Source organism: Tympanuchus pallidicinctus, unplaced genomic scaffold, assembly GCF_026119805.1.
Source record: "Tympanuchus pallidicinctus isolate F22 unplaced genomic scaffold, pur_lepc_1.0 scaffold3, whole genome shotgun sequence".
NCBI lineage: Eukaryota > Metazoa > Chordata > Aves > Galliformes > Phasianidae > Tympanuchus > Tympanuchus pallidicinctus.
The window spans coordinates 59,167,988-59,184,543 of NW_026294747.1; the positions used below are offsets into that span (position 1 = coordinate 59,167,988).

General features: G+C 64.5%; 1 protein-coding gene across 1 annotated transcript; it reads right to left on the minus strand.

Annotated features, from left to right (window-relative positions):
* Positions 1-133: 133 nt before the first annotated feature.
* NOS3 (nitric oxide synthase 3) lies at positions 134-16,288 on the minus strand. The gene is made up of 26 exons (XM_052693692.1): positions 15,761-16,288; positions 14,553-14,655; positions 14,319-14,467; positions 13,529-13,691; positions 13,365-13,456; positions 12,380-12,521; positions 12,164-12,303; positions 11,437-11,611; positions 11,021-11,122; positions 10,724-10,918; positions 10,252-10,325; positions 10,038-10,182; positions 9,858-9,962; positions 9,322-9,383; positions 9,107-9,223; positions 8,524-8,698; positions 8,324-8,453; positions 8,024-8,102; positions 6,403-6,590; positions 5,436-5,614; positions 3,705-3,915; positions 3,184-3,271; positions 2,510-2,631; positions 1,636-1,784; positions 795-989; positions 134-283 (listed from the first exon to the last, which is right to left on the minus strand). The coding sequence occupies exons 1-26, from the start codon at positions 16,144-16,146 to the stop codon at positions 161-163; spliced, it is 3,789 nt and encodes a 1,262-aa protein (XP_052549652.1). The 5' UTR covers positions 16,147-16,288; the 3' UTR covers positions 134-160.
* Positions 16,289-16,556: the final 268 nt, after the last annotated feature.

A 16,556-nucleotide genomic window follows, 5' to 3' on the forward strand; every position in this document is an offset into this window, starting at 1 on the left:
TTGGCCGCAGGATGCTGTGGGTGCACGGCGAGGTGCCACCCCCCAACCCGCCCCACACCGCACCTCCCAGCCCCACTGGGACGCAGGACGCCAGGCAGGGCTTATCAAAACTAAACCTTTACGGGGCGGGCGCAGCCCACAGCGCAGGGTGGGGGGGGGGTCAGGGGGCCGGGCCAGGGGCCGGGCGCTCCTGCATGGAGAAGGATTGGCTGCGGATGCGGAACGCCACCTCCTGGGTGCGGAACGTCAGCCCGAAGATGTCCTCGTGGTACCGGTTCTTGTCCTGTGGTCAGGCGGCACCGTGGGGACAGGGGGGGGTCACCCCTGTGTCATCCCCATCCCATCCCCACCCCATCCCATTCCCACCCCATCCCCATCCCATCCCTGTGCCATTCCCACCCCATCCCCACCCCAGCCCCATCCCATCCCCACCCCACCCCTGTGCCATTCCCACCCCATCCCCATCCCATCCCAGCCCCATTCCATCCCCATCTCCATCCCCATCTCCATCCCTGTGCCATTCCCACCCCATCCCCATCCCATCCCTGTGCCATTCCATCCCCATCTCCATCCCCACTCCATCCCCATCTCCATCCCCATCCCCATCCCCATCCCCATCCCCATCCCCATCCCCATCCCCATCCCATCCCCACTCCATCCCTGTGCCATCCCCATCCCATCCCCACCCCATCCCCACCCCATCCCCATCCCATCCCCACCCCACCCCTGTGCCATCCCCACCCCATACTCGTACTGCCCCCACCCGATCCCCCCCCTGTTCCCCGTCCCCCTACCCGCAGCTCGCTGATGAAGTCCCCCGCCTGCCCCATGGTCATTCCTCCCTGCTGCACCAGGATGTGCTGCACGGTCTGCAGCACCTCGGTGGCCATCGTCACGTCCCCGCACACATACATGTGCCCCCCGCACTCGCGCAGCACCCTGTGCACCTCCTCTGCCAGCTGTGTCCGCAGCACGTCCTGCACGTAGGTCTGGGGGGTGGGGGTGGGGGTTTGAGACCCTCCTGGCCTCCCCCTGCCCCGCTTCTGCCCCCGTTCTGCCCCTGTCTGTGTCTCCATCCCTCCACCCTCGGCTCCACGCTCATTGCCACCCTTATCCCTTCAGTGTCCCCATCCCACCTTTGCTCCATCCCTCCGTGCACCTCCACCCCAAATTGTCCCTGCCTCATTTCTGTCTTTGTACGCTTATCCCCATCCCACCTTGCTCCCCATCTCCATTTGTTCCTCATCTGTATCTCCTTTCCCATCTCCAGCCCCAACCTTATCCTGCCCACCTCCAACCTCTCCTCACCCCATCCCGTCCCCATTCCACCCCCAGCTTATCCACATCCCCATCTCATCCCATCCCACCCCACCCCATCCCATCCCATCCCATCCCACCCCACCCCACCCCATCCCACCCCACCCCATCCCATCCCATCCCACCCCATCCCATCCCATCCCACCCCATCCCATCCCCATTCCACCCCATCCCATCCCATCCCACCCCATCCCATCCCATCCCATCCCACCCCATCCCACCCCATCCCACCCCACCCCATCCCACCCCATCCCATCCCATCCCATCCCATCCCACCCCATCCCATCCCATCCCATCCCACCCCATCCCACCCCACACCTTTGGGATTCCTGGCTCACGGGAGAATGCGGTGAGGACGCGGCTGAGCGCTCCCTGCTCCCTCGCCTCCTCCATCTCACGCTGGTAGATGTGATCCAGCTCGGAGGATCGGCACCCAAACACCAGCACCATGCTGCCCAGCGGGCTGCCTGCAGGGACACCGAGACTGCTGCCCCCATTCCCGACCCTCTGCCCTCACGTTGCCACCTCCACCCTCCGCACCGTGTCCCCACATCCCTGATGGCCCCTTCCACATCCCCAACCCCACGCTCGCAACCCCACGTCCCCACGTCCCCACCCATGGGGCTCACATCCCCACCACCCCCCACCCCGTTTCCCCACATGTCCCTGTGGATGTGCCCCCCACGCAGGCTGTCCCCACGCCATACGGTGTCCCCATGCGCACTGTCCCTCCACACCACGTCCCCACACAGGGTGACCCCACATCCTGACGCGATGCCTCATGTCCCCACGTGCAGCATCCCAGCACAGCGTCCCTCTGCATGACGTTCCCCTGCCCCACGTCCCCATACATGATGCCCCACATCCCCATACACAACGCCCCATGTCCCCATACACGATGCCCCACGTCCCCATACATGATGCCCCACGTCCCCACACACGATGCCCCACATCCCCATACACAACGCCCCACATCCCCATACACAATGCCCCACGCCCCCATACATGATGCCCCACGTCCCCACACACGATGCCCCACATCCCCATACACAACGCCCCACATCCCCATACACAATGCCCCACGCCCCCATACATGATGCCCCACGTCCCCACACACGATGCCCCACGCCCCCATACACAACGCCCCACGTCCCCACACACGATGCCCCACGTCCCCATGCGGTGTCCCCACCTCCCGCCCGCAGGTGCTGCAGGCGCTGCTGCCAGAAGCTGCGGAATGGGGCCACGCCGGTGCCCGGCCCCACAAGGATGCACGGCGCCTCGGGAGTTGGGGGCGGCCGGAAGGAGGGCGCTCTGGGGGGGGGGGGGCAGGCAAGGAGGGGTCACAGCGGGGTCGTGGTGGGGTCACGGTCAGGGCTGGGGTCAAGGCCAGGGTCAGGATCTCAGGTCAGGGTGAGGACCGGGGTGAGGGGCAGCGTCAGTGTTGGGGTCAGGGTCTGGATTAGGGTCAAGGTCAGGGTTAGGGCCAGCGTTGGGGATAGGGTAGATATTAGGATGGGGGTCAGGGTCAGGGTTCGTGGGGGCACACGGAGGGATGGCTTGGGGACTGGGTGGGCGCCGGTACCCGGCAGGGACAGAGATGCGCTGGGACACAAAGGGCGTTGGGGCTGGGACAACAGGGCACGCGTGGAAATAACCTGTTGCATGCTGGGAAGTGTTGTTTTGAGGCTGAAGCACCGCGGCATGCTGGGAAATGCAAGTTGGGGGCAGCGAGGCATGCTGGGAAATGTAGTCGTGGAGCACAGAGGGATGCCGGGATGTGCAGTTCTGGGGTTGAGGCAGGGAGGCGGGCTGGGAAGTGCAGTTGTGGGGCGCAGCCATGGGGTGCGGAGGGGTGATCCTCACCCCCGGATGAAGGCAGCCACTGTGTCCCCGGGCTGCAGCCGAGCCAGCCAGGTGGAGCAGACGCCGTAGTGCAGCGGGCCCTGCCCGTCTGTGGGGCGAAAGACTTGTGGGGTGCTGGGCAATGCCAGACCCACAGCGGAGTGGGAATCCCCAAGTGCGTGGGGATGTGGGGTGTCATGGGGACACGGAGCGGCCATGGGGTCACGGGGGGGCTGTGGGGACATAGGGGTGACACGGGGACACGGAGGGGCCATGGAGATGCTGAGATGCCATGGGGTCACGGAGGGGCCGTGGGGACACGGAGAGGCCACGCAGACATGGAGGCGTCCCGAGGACATGGGGACACAGAGAGGCTACGGGGGGCATGGAAGAGTCCTGAGGATATGGAGAGGCTGTGGGGACACGGGGAGGCCGTGGGATTGGAGGTGCCCTGCGACCTGGGGGTGCCCTGGGGGCGTCCAACCCGGGGGGAGCCCCAGTGGAGCGCCGTGCAGCCCCATCTCCCCCCCAACCCCCCTCACTCTCGCTCTGGTAGGTGACCACGGCCACGGTGAGGTCGATGCGGGCATTGCTGGGGTCGGGCGCGGAGCTGACGGAGTAATAGCGGGGCTGCAGCAGCGGCAGCTGGGAGAGCAGCAGCGAGGCGGGCAGCCCCACGGATGGGAACTCCTGCAGCACCTCCAGCAAGGTGGGGCAGCGGAACCACTTCCAGTCCTCGTACAGACGGGCGTCCTGCAGCACGCACCCGTGGCACGGCGGGCATCGTGCAGCCCGGCCCCCAGCATCCCAGCACCACAACATCCCCGAAGCCCGGCAGAATCCAGCATCCCCATAGCCAGGATGATGGCACTCCAGGATCTGAGCAGCCCAGCACCCCGGTATCCAGGCGACCAGCAGCCCAGCACCACAACGACTCGCAACTGAGCGTCCCAATACTGCAGCATCCCACTGCTGTCCCACCACCATGTCGTCCCAGTACCCTGCATCCTGTATTGAGCGTCACAGCTCCTCCCTATCCCACACCCAGCATCCCATATCCAGTGCCCCATACCCAGCATCCCATACCCAGCATCCCATATCCAGTGCCCCATATCCAGCATCCCATATCCAGTGTCCCATATCCAGTGTCCCATACCCAGCATCCCATATCCAGTGTCCCATATCCAGCATCCCATACCCAGCATCCCATATCCAGCATCCCATACCCAGTATCCCATACCCAGCATCCCATATCCAGCATCCCATACCCAGCATCCCATATCCAGTGCCCCATACCCAGCATCCCATACCCAGCATCCCATATCCAGCATCCCATACCCAGCATCCCATATCCAGCATCCCATACCCAGCATCCCATATCCAGTGCCCCATACCCAGCATCCCATACCAGCATCCCATACCCAGCATCCCATACCCAGCATCCCATATCCAGCATCCCATATCCAGCATCCCATACCCAGCATCCCATATCCAGCATCCCATATCCGGCATCCCATATCCAGCATCCCATACCCAGCATCCCATATCCAGCATCCCATACCCAGCATCCCATATCCAGTGCCCCATACCCAGCATCCCATACCAGCATCCCATACCCAGCATCCCATACCCAGCATCCCATACCCAGCATCCCATACCCAGCATCCCATACCAGCATCCCATACCCAGCATCCCATACCCAGCATCCCATACCCAGCATCCCATACCAACATCCCATACCCAGCATCCCATACCCAGCATCCCATACCAGCATCCCATACCCAGCATCCCATACCCAGCATCCCATACCAGCATCCCATATCCAGCATCCCATACCCAGCATCCCATACCCAGCATCCCATACCCAGCATCCCATACCAGCATCCCATATCCAGCATCCCATACCCAGCATCCCATACCCAGCATCCCATACCAGCATCCCATACCCAGCATCCCATACCCAGCATCCCATACCAGCATCCCATACCCAGCATCCCATACCAGCATCCCATACCCAGCATCCCATACCCAGCATCCCATACCCAGCATCCCATACCAGCATCCCATATCCAGCATCCCATACCATCAGCTCCTCATATCTCACTCTCTTGCCCCCATTCCCAGCCTCCCATTTCCCAGCCCCATCCCTCCAGCAGAGGCACCGCACCCCAAATCCTCCCTGGCAGGAGCTGTTTCTCAGCGCTCGGCCGCTCGGGGTCCCAGCCCCCTGCTGTCAGCCCACCCCCCTCCCCACACCTCCTCCCCGTGCCCACCTGGCTGAGCTGCTGCAGACGCTCGCTGTCGGCCGGCTCCCGTGCCAGCGTGGCCAGTAGCTGCAGGAACTGGGGGCTCGGGGGGGCCGTGATGTCCAAGAAGGAGCTGAGCGCCTGGCGCAGCGAGCAGGAGGGCAGGCGGCTCTGAGGCACCCAGCGTTTGGTGCCGGGAAACTGGCCTGTGGGGTGGGAGGCGGTGGTGGATGTATGGGTGGAGATGGGGACGGATGTGGGGTGGGGAAGGGATGGGGATGGGATGGGGATGCGGTAGGTATGGGGTGGGTTGGGGATACAGGAGGGGTGGAATGAGGTGGGATTGGGAACAGAACGGGGAAAGGGATAGAGAAAGGAATAGGGACAGACTGGAGATGGGAATGGCGAGAGGATGGGGAAGGACAAAAGGATGAAGATGGGAGAGGGTCAGCATTAGGGTCAGGGAAGGGGAAGGGGAAGGGAAGGGAAGGGAAGGGAAGGGAAGGGAAGGGAAGGGAAGGGAAGGGAAGGGAAGGGAAGGGAAGGGAAGGGAAGGGAAGGGAAGGGAAGGGAAGGGAAAAGGGGAAGGATCTGGAAACAGGGTGTGGGAGATGGGGTGGGACTGGGAATGGGGATAGGATGGGGATGGGAACGGTGCTGGGGATGGAGAAGAGATTGAGGGGGAGGATGGAGATAGGGACAGAGAGGGAGGAGGGGATGAGAAAATGAAGGGGAATGGGAAGGGAGAGGGAACGGGAATGGGGAAAGGATGGGGATGGAGAAGGAGGTGGGACAGAGAAATGGAGGTGGAAGGAGATAGGGATGACGACTGGGACGGGATGGGGACAGGACAGGAAGGAAGGGGAGGGAAGGAGACGCTGCTCTCCCCGGGGAGGAGCGGGCACTGTGCTACATCAGCATCCCATCCCCATGCAGCCTCAGCGGGGTCCCGCTCAGCTGCTCCCCCACTCCAGGCCCTGCCCCGAGCTCCTACCGCTGCCGTCCTTCTCCAGGACCTCCACCAGCACCGGTTCGTCGGCGGGCGGCGCGTCCTCCACGCACTCCAGCAGCTCCTGCACCAACTCGGGGCGGTTGGCAGGGAAGACTCCCAGGTGGTCCCCAGGCAGGTACTGCAGCTCCGGCTGCCCTGCCGTGTCCAGGCGCACCAGCATGGTGGCACGGCTGGGGGGAACAGTTGGCACGGCGTGAGCAAGGCACCCTGGCCGGGTGCACGGGGCTCACCTGGGTGCTGTGGGGTCTGAGAGTGCCTGCTCGTGGCTGCCGTCCTGCCCCACAGTGGCTGGAAGACCCTGTCCACATCCCATCCCACCCCATCCCATCCCCATCCCCATCCCCATCCCCATCCCCATCCTCATTTCCATCCACATCCCATCTCCATCTCCATCCCCATCCCCATCCCCATCTCCATCTCCATCCCCATCTCCATCTCCATCTCCATCTCCATCTCCATCTCCATCTCCATCTCCATCTCCATCTCCATCTCCATCCCCACCTCCATCTCCATCTCCATCTCCACCTCCATCCCCATCCCCACCTCCATCCCCATCCCATCCCCACCTCCACCTCCATCTCCACCTCCATCCCCATCCCCATCCCATCCCCATCCCCACCTCCACCCCCATCCCCATCCCCATCCCCATCTCCATCTCCATCCCCATCTCCATCTCCATCTCCATCTCCATCTCCATCTCCATCTCCATCTCCATCTCCATCTCCATCTCCATCTCCATCCCCATCCCCACCTCCATCCCCATCTCCACCTCCATCCCCATCCCCACTCCATCTCCATCTCCACCTCCATCTCCATCTCCATCCCCATCCCCATCCCCATCTCCATCCCCATCTCCATCCCCATCCCCATCCCCATCTCCATCCCCATCCCCATCCCCATCCCCATCTCCATCCCCATCCCCATCCCCATCCCCATCCCCATCTCCATCTCCATCCCCATCCCCATCCCCATCTCCATCTCCATCCCCATCTCCACCTCCATCCCCATCCCCATCTCCATCTCCATCTCCATCTCCATCTCCATCTCCATCTCCATCTCCATCTCCATCCCCATCTCCATCTCCATCTCCATCCCCATCTCCATCCCCATCCCCATCTCCATCTCCACCTCCATCTCCATCTCCATCCCCATCCCCATCCCCATCCCCATCTCCATCTCCATCCCCATCCCCATCTCCATCTCCATCTCCATCCCCATCCCCATCCCCATCCCCATCTCCATCTCCATCCCCATCTCCATCTCCATCTCCATCTCCATCTCCATCTCCATCCCCATCTCCATCTCCATCTCCATCCCCATCCCCATCTCCATCTCCATCTCCATCTCCATCTCCATCCCCATCCCCATCCCCATCCCCATCTCCATCCCCATCCCCATCCCCATCTCCATCTCCATCCCCATCCCCATCTCCATCTCCATCTCCATCTCCATCTCCATCTCCATCCCATCTCCATCTCCATCTCCATCTCCACCTCCATCCCCATCCCCATCCCCATCTCCACCCACATCCCACCCCTCCTGCACCCCCCTGCAGTCTGGGCCCACAGCAGCAGGGCGCACTGAGGGCACGGTGGGGGCTCACCTGGACGCCTCGCTCTGCAGGTTCTCCACCGAGATCACGGTGCAGGGGAACACTTTGCGCTTGTGCACGTGGGCCAGCCCTGTGTGAGGGCAGCATGCTGGGGGACTCGGGGACAAGTCCTAGGGACAAGGGGCCTGGGGAGCCGGAGGGGGTCACAGGAGCTGGGGGATGAGCTGGGATGGGGGCCCCGAGGGCCGGGTTCCCAGACTGCAGGGGCTGCTTGTGATGGGGGTCCCGTGTCGTTTGGGGGTCCTGGTACTTGCGTGGGGCGGGGTCCCGGGGGCCATGGGTGCTGCGTACCGGTGAGCAGATCGGTGCCCTCGGGCTGCACGGCCAGGCGGTGCTTCTGGCGCTTCCAACCCTGCTGTGCCACGAAGATCTCCTCGGATGCCTCCCCTCCATCCCCCACGCAGAAGGTCTCGCAGGCAGCCTGGGGGCGCAGGGGGTGCTGTGGGCAGGAGCCCAGCCCCATGCCCGCTCCCCGTGGGGCGCCTGCTCACCTGGAAGACCAGCCTGGCCCAGGTGCGGAAGGACTCCTCCTGTGCGCACAGCTCGTCGCCCTCCCCCATGGGCAGGATGCGCTCCCCCCCCAGCTCCTCCAGCCGCGTGTCCACCGCGTGTGCGAAGGCGCAGAAGTGGGGGTAGGCCCGCGACCCCAGCCCGAAGACAGAGAACCTGGGGGCCCCGGGGGCAATGAGCAGCGAGCCCCCAGCCCTGGCCCTCCGCCCTGGGTCAGGGGTGCCCATGGCCTCTGTTCTGACCCATGGTTTGGCAAAGGACCCCGTCCCTGTCCGTGCCCCCATCCCATCCGCATCCTCATCCACTTACTATTCCCAGCCCCTCCTTATTCCCATCACCTTTGCATCCTTATCCTCTTCCCTGTCTCCATCTCTGTTTTCATCCCTGTCCCCATCCCATCCCATTTCCATCCCATCCCATTTCCATCCCATCCCCATCCCCATTTCTCTCTCTAACCCCATCCCATCCCATCCCCATCCCATCCCCACTCCCCCCTCGCTCCCCATGCCATCCTCAAGTCTCTCTGCACCCCAGTGCCACCCGTTCCACCCCCCGTCCCCTCACCGCAGAGCCCCCAGCGTCCCCGCGCTGTCCGTGTTGCTCAGCTGCCTCCTCTTCCTCTTCCAGGCTGCCACGAGCTGATCGGACTGCGAGACGCTGTTGAACCGCAGCTTGTAGCTCCTGTGGGCGTGCGGTGTGAGCAGGGCTGGGCCCCCCAGCGCCCCCCGAGTCTGACCCCACTCTGTAGGGCTGGGTCTCCGCATGGCCTCGGTGCTCACTTGGGAGGCTCAGCATGTGCAGCATTGGGGGAGGACATCTCCATTAGGGCCTTGGAGAAGCTCTGTGGGGAGGAGCGTGTCATCACTCCATTGCCAGCACTTTCCTGACACCAACCCATCCCATCCCCATCCGATCTGATCCCATCCCCATTTCATCCCCATCCCATCCCATCCCATCCCATCCCATCCCATCCCATCCCCATTCCCATCTCCACCCCATCCCATCCCATCCCATCCCATCCCCATCCCCATCCCATCCCCATCCCATCCCCATCCCCATCCCATCCCCATCCCATCCCCATCCCATCCCATCCCATCCCATCCCTATCCCCATTTCATCCCCATCCCATCCCATCCCATCCCCATCCCCATCCCATCCCATCCCATCCCATCTCATCCCATCCCATCCCATCCCATCCCATCCCATCCCATCCCATCCCATCCCATCCCCATCCCCATCCCATCCCCATTCCCATCCCATCCCCATTCCCATCCCATTTCCACCCCACCCCCATCCCTCCCCATGCCCCCCTCACCTCCCCACACTCCGGTGGGTCCCCATTGCCAAAGGTACTGGTCACCACCAGCACCAGGGTCTCGTGCTCCAAGGACACGATGTCGTACTCATCCATTCGCAGCACCTGTTGGCCAGCAGCAGGAGGGGGCTGAGTGGCCCAGCGCCCCCCACCCACTGCCCCCCAAACCCCCCTGCCCACCTTGGGGTCGAAGGCACGGCGAAAGAGCTGGCAGAGGCTCCAGGCGTAGGTGCGCGCGCGGCCCGTCTCGGTGGCGTACAGGATGGTGGCCTTCACACGCCGGGCCATCATGTGCCCCATCAGCTTGGCCGAGATCTTCACCGCACTGCGGGGGTCCCAGAAGCTCAGCACCGTCCTGCCCGGCCCCCACCCCACCATCTAGGCTGCCACCTACTTGGCAACCTCCTTGAAGGTCTTCCTCCTGGTGACTGTGGTGCCCTTGGAGACGTACACCTTCCAGGCATCGGGCTGCAGGGAGAGGGGGCAGCAGTGGGATGGGGAGATGGAATGGGGGTGGGATGGGATGGGGATGGGATGGGATGGGGATGGGGATGGGATGGGATGGGGATGGGATGGGATGGGGATGGGGATGGGGATGGGATGGGGTGGGATGGGATGGGATGGGATGGGATGGGATGGGGATGGGGATGGGGATGGGATGGGGATGGGATGGGGATGGGATGGGATGGGATGGGATGGGATGGGATGGGATGGAGATGGCAATGGGAACAGGGACAGGGATAGGGGATGGAGTGGGGACAGAATGGGGATGGGGATGGGATGGGATGGGGATGGAGTGGGATGAGGTGGGATGAGATGGAGTTGGGAATGGGATGGAGACGGAATAGGAGCGGGGCTGGGCACACCTGGTAACGGAAGGTGGGGCAGAGCTGGTAGTTGACCATCTCCTGGTGGAAGACGGGCGTGAGGCTGCCCGAGATGGGGGGCACGATCCAGACCCAGTCGGCCGGGCACCCTCCCCGTGTCCGCAGCTCATTCTCCATGTGCTTCACAAAGGACTCGGTGGCTGCATGGTGGTCCACGATGGTCACTTTGGCCTCCTGTGCAGACGAGGGGGTGAGAGGTGTCCAGCCCTCCTGCAGGCACTGCCATCACGGTGTCCCTGCTGTCACTGAGGCCACCCCCTCAGCGCTGGGTCCCACCTGGTAGCTGTGCAGCACAGCAATGTTCATCTCCACGGCAGCCTTGTCCTTCCAGAGGGATGAAGTCTTACGTGTGTCCAACCCCATGCGCAGGGCCACCTCCTGCAGGGGGGGATCAGAGCTGTGTCCCTGTCCCCATGGGGGATGTGGACACGGGGAGGGGATGGGGATGGGGATGACGAAGGGGATGGGATGGGATGAGGATGGAATGGGACAAGGATGGAAAGGGGATGGGGATGGGATGGGGATGCAGACATGGACAGGGACAGGATCTTTTGCCCATTCCGGTGCAGAACAGCAGCCATGGGCACCCCCAGAGAAGGGCTGGGGTTGGGGACTCCCTTCCCCCCCACTGTGCCCCCAGGTTCTACATGGGGACCCCCGTGGCGATGGGGATGCACGGGGCTGCACCCCACCTGCAGCAGGTTGTAGCGGTGGCTGTCACAGAGGTTCCTGGTGCCGATCTCGCTGCTCATGTACCAACCATTGAAGGGTGCTGCTGGGAATTCCAACCCCCCGATCTCCAGCAGCATGTTGGACACAGCAGGCAGTGCGTACCAGCGCAGCCCCAGCTCCCCGAACCATTCCAGCCTGTGTTGGGAGGGAGATACAGCCCAGAGCCCCACACCGGCCCCACAGAAGAGATATTTCCACTCCCAGCTTCTGACCCTGCTCTATTCCCATGCCATGCCATGCCATGACATCCCATCCCCATCCCATCCCCATCCCATCCCATCCCACCCCACCCCATCCCATCCCATCCCACCCCATCCCATCCCATCCCATCCCATCCCATCCCATCCCATCCCATCCCTTCCCATCCCACCCCATCCCATCCCATCCCATCCCACCCCATCCCACCCCACCCCATCCCATCCCATCCCATCCCATCCCCTCCCCTCCCATCCCATCCCATCCCATCCCACCCCATCCCACCCCACCCCATCCCATCCCATCCCATCCCATCCCATCCCATCCCATCCCATCCCATCCCATCCCATCCCATCCCATCCCATCCCATCCCATCCCATCCCATCCCATCCCATCCCACCCCATCCCACCCCCACAGCCATACCCACACACTCCCTGCTCTGGCACTGTGGCACCCCCTGCCCCCCCAGCCCATTGCTCAGCCCCTCTCACGTGGGGTGCGTGAGGGGCACCTCGAGGACCAGCTCCGATGGCAGTGGGAAGAGCTCGGGGGCCTCGTCAGGTCCCTGCAGCAGCAGTGGCAGCACGTCGAAGCGCCCGCTGCCCGGACTCCATCCGTAGTGCACACAGAGCTGCGGGCACAGCGGGGTCAGGGGGCTGTAGGGCACTCGTCCCGGGGCTGGGGGGGCGTTGGTGTGGGACCCCCACCTCGGTGATGTCCACGTTGGCCGGGTCGCCCAGCACGGAGCCGTCGGGCTGCCGGTACCCGGCGTAGCGGATCAGCTGCGTGTTCCAGATGCGAAAGTCGCCCCGGCCCGGCATCCGCTGGGGGAAGATGGTGATGGCCGACCTGTGGGGCGCGGCGGGACGTCACCGACCTGCCCTCATCCCCATGTGTGCCCCACACCTACCCCGGGTCCACCCTATCTGCTCCACCTTCACCCATCCCCGCGTTCTTCCGCTTCTCCTTTCCCGCTTTTGCTTTTCCCCTTTCCCTTCTCCTCCTTCTTCCCCTTTCAGGTGTCCACCTCTGTTTCCAGCCTTTTTTCTCTCTCTGTCTTCATCCCCAACCCATCCCCCTCCCCAACCCATCCTTATTTCTTCACCACACCCACCTCCTCCCCATCCCCATCTCCAACCCATCTCCACTCCTTCCCCATCTCCATTCCTTCCCTTCCATCTTTATCCCCATCCTGATGCCCCCCTCATCCCCTCTCCATCCCATCTCCACTCCTTCCCCATCTCCATTCCTTCCCTTCCATCTTTATCCCCATCCTGATGCCCCCCTCATCCCCTCTCCATCCCATCTCCACTCCTTCCCCATCTCCATTCCTTCCCTTCCATCTTTATCCCCATCCTGATGCCCCCCTCATCCCCTCTCCATCCCATCTCCACTCCTTCCCCATCTCCATTCCTTCCCTTCCATCTTTATCCCCATCCTGATGCCCCCCTCATCCCCTCCCCATCCCATCTCCATTCCTTCCCCATCTCCATCCCCATCCTATTCCTGCTCTCCTCTTCAACCTACGCCATCCCCACCCCCATCCCTTCTCCATTCCTTCCCATTCTCCATCCCCACCCCCTTCCCATCCCATTTCTGTTCCTTCCCCATCCTATTTCTACACCCACCCCCATCCCGCCCCATATCCTCACATCCCCATCTCACCCCGAATCCCCCCACGTCCCCCCTCACCGTATGTTCCCTCGGTTGGTGGCGTACTGGATGTGGGAGCAGAGGAACCCGAACATCTCCCCGACGCTGGCGCAGTCCCGAGCGTCGAACACCTGCGGGCGATGGGCTCCCGTTGCCCCCCCGGCCCCCTCCCCTCCCCACAGCTGTGGGGCCACGCGTCCCACCTGCAGCTTGTTCCATTGGATGCGCCCCACACAGCGCGCCGCGTTGCGCCAGGCCTGCTTGGCCCCAAAGATGAGCTCGGCCTCCTGCAGCTGATACGTGCCTGTGCTCCGCACCGCCGCCTCCACCTCCCGCAGCCGCTGCACGTGGGCTGCAGAGCTCTCCCTGTGGGACCACCGTGTTGGGGGGCGTGGGGAGGGGCCTGGGGGGGTCCCGGTGCCGCCCTCTGGGGGGATGTGGGGCAGGGAGGGCGCCGGGGGGTGTTGGTGTGTGGTTGGGGGGCAATGGGAGGAGAAGGGTTGGGTGCCGGGGGAGAGGGGAGGGGGGCAGAGCCGAGGGGTGCTGTGGGGCAGGGATGGGGGTGAGGATTTGGGGCACTAAGGAGAAGGAATGGGGATGAGGATGTGGGTTCACAGACGGTGGGGATGAAGGCAGCTTTGTGGGGCACTGTGGGGCAGGGATGGGGATGAAGATTTGGGACAGAATGGGACAGCAGTGTGTGATTCTTCTGTGCGGGGGGAAAGACAGGGCTGTGGGGTGCTGTGGGGCAGAATGGGGGCAGGGCTACGGGGTGCTGCGGGGCACAATGCGGGCAGGGCTATGGGAGCGGGGCAGCGCTGCGGCACCACGGGCTGGGGGCATTTAGGGTATCCGGGGTCAGGGACGGGACGGCGCTGCACGGCGCCTTCGGGCAGCCATAGGGTCATGGCGATGGGATGCCGCGGTGCCGGGCCGCGGCAGCGCCGTGGGGCAGCGCTATGGGGCGCAGTGGGGCAGGAAGGCGGCGCTCACCGCCGGATGGACGCGTAGTATTGGTCGATGAAGTCCCGAGCCAGAGCCAGCAGCTCAGCACCGCTGCGGCCGCCCTCAGCGCCGGGCACGGGCAGCTGCTTGGGCAGCACCAGGGAGCCCAGGCAGCGGCGCGCCGAGCACGGAACCTCCTGCGGACATCCGTGGGGCTGGCATCGGTGGGGCACCCCGCACCCAGCCCTACGGGGCGCCCCACACCGCCCATCCCTGCCCCACCTGCTCGGCCTGGGCGCACAGCGTGTCGTAGGCGATGCTCCCCGTCTCCCAGTTCTTCAGGCGGGCGAAGCGCGTGGGCTCTGCGTGCCGGGGGGGCGCCGGGCTGCGGGGTGGGGAGCACTGAGATGGGGGACCCCTCCCCAGGGGGCTGCGGCACTCGGGGGGAATCCGGCCCCCAGATCCCAGATCCTAAATCCCACGGGGGGGGGGGGGGGGGGCAGCGGGTGGGCAATGGGGGCTACGAGTTACTGCTGGGGGCAGGGGGGGGCTCTCCCCTCAGCGCTCCCCTGCCCTCGGTGCTGCTGGGGGGCCCGGACCCCATAGCCGTGGGTGGGGGCCCGGCACAGGCTCAGGGTGGTGCCTCGGCCTCGTGCATGCGTGCAAGTGTGAACAATAGCGTGAGTCAGAGCGGCCCCCCCGCCCGAAGGGGTTAACACATCCTGCCCCCCAGCCCCACAGTGAGGCCGTGTCCCCCCATCCCAGTTCAGCCCCACACATTCCGTCCACCCCAATGGGTGCCGATGGGGTCCAGAAGGCTGAAGTGGGGGCGGGGGGGGGGGCACTGCTGTGCTCACCGTAGGGCCGGGACGCCATCCTGGTGCTGAGTAACTGTAGGGAGGGGTGTAGGGTGGGGGCCACAGGGTGGGGGCCGTAAGGATGGAGGCAGTAGGGAAGGGAACCTGTGGCTGCGCCCCACATCCTGCCCCCCCCCAAACGACACTGCACCTCACTGCAGACACGGCTCTGGTGGGGGTGGGCATCCATGGGGGTGGGGATCAATGAGGGGGGATCCATAGGGGTGGGGATCCAGACAGGTAGGGATCCATGGGGACGCGGATCCAGGGGGGTGGGGACCCATGGGGACGGGGCTCTGGTGGGGCCACCTCTCCAGTGGGCACAAAGTGTTGGTAGAGATGGGGCTCTGTGGGGACAGGACTCCAACGGGGACAGAGTTCCAATGGGGACACAGCTCTGGTGGGGCCACAGCTCCACGGGGACGGGGTTTGGCGAGACGGGGCCCCAGGGGGTCACATCTCGGTGGCAACGGGGCTCCTCTGGGACAGGGATCCGTGGGTCCCCGTGTCCGTGGGGGAGACACCTCTCCGGTGGGCTCTGAGGGCGTCCCTCCTCACGTGGAACCACAGCGCGCCCTCCGCCCGGACCCAAGGACCCCTCCGACACCCCCCCCCCCCCTTCACGGCACCCACCTGCCCTTATCGGGGCCGGACCCGTCCTCGGGCGCGGGGCTGAGCTGCCGGGAGCAGAGCCCGCAGGAGCGCGCGGCGCCGGGCAGCACGGCCGGCAGGTTCCCCATGGAGCTGCGGGAGCGGCCGCTTCCTCCGGCGCTGCGGGGGGAGTCGGGACCTCCGGCCGCCCCACGCGGGACGAGCGCTGGGGATGCGGGGACCTCCGGGAGCGGGGACGGAGCCTTCAGAGCGCGGCCGCCGCGGGGCCCGGCGGTGCTGCGGGCGGTGGTCCCGGTGCCCCCCGCGGGAGGACATCCGGAGGGCCGCCCCCCCTGCGGGCCCCCACCCAGTTCCTGCCATTGACGCTGCCAGGCGGATCCCGGCCTCCCCCCGCAGCCCGGGGGCATCGTGAGGCGACCCTGCGTGGGGAAGGGGTGAAGTTGGGGCTGGGGTTGCGGTCGGGGTTGGGTTCTGAGTTGGGGTTGGGGTTGAGATCAGGGTCAGGGGCAGCGCTGGGGTGCGGAGTGCAGTCAGCATTGGGTTCTGAGTTCGCGTTGGGGTCAGGATCAGGATCTGAATCGAGGTCAGGGCTGAGGTTGTGTTTGTGTTGGATTTGGTGTTGGACTGGGATTGGAATCGGGATTGGGATTGGGATTGGGTTTGAGTCAAGGTCAGGATCAGGGTTGAGATTAGGGTTAAGGTTGGGTTAGGGATCAGGGTTGGGGTTGGAGTTGAGGATGAGGCCTGGGGTTGGGGTCAGGGTTGGGTTTGTGTTGGATTTGGTGTTGGAATTGTGCTGGGGTTGGCACTGGGACCA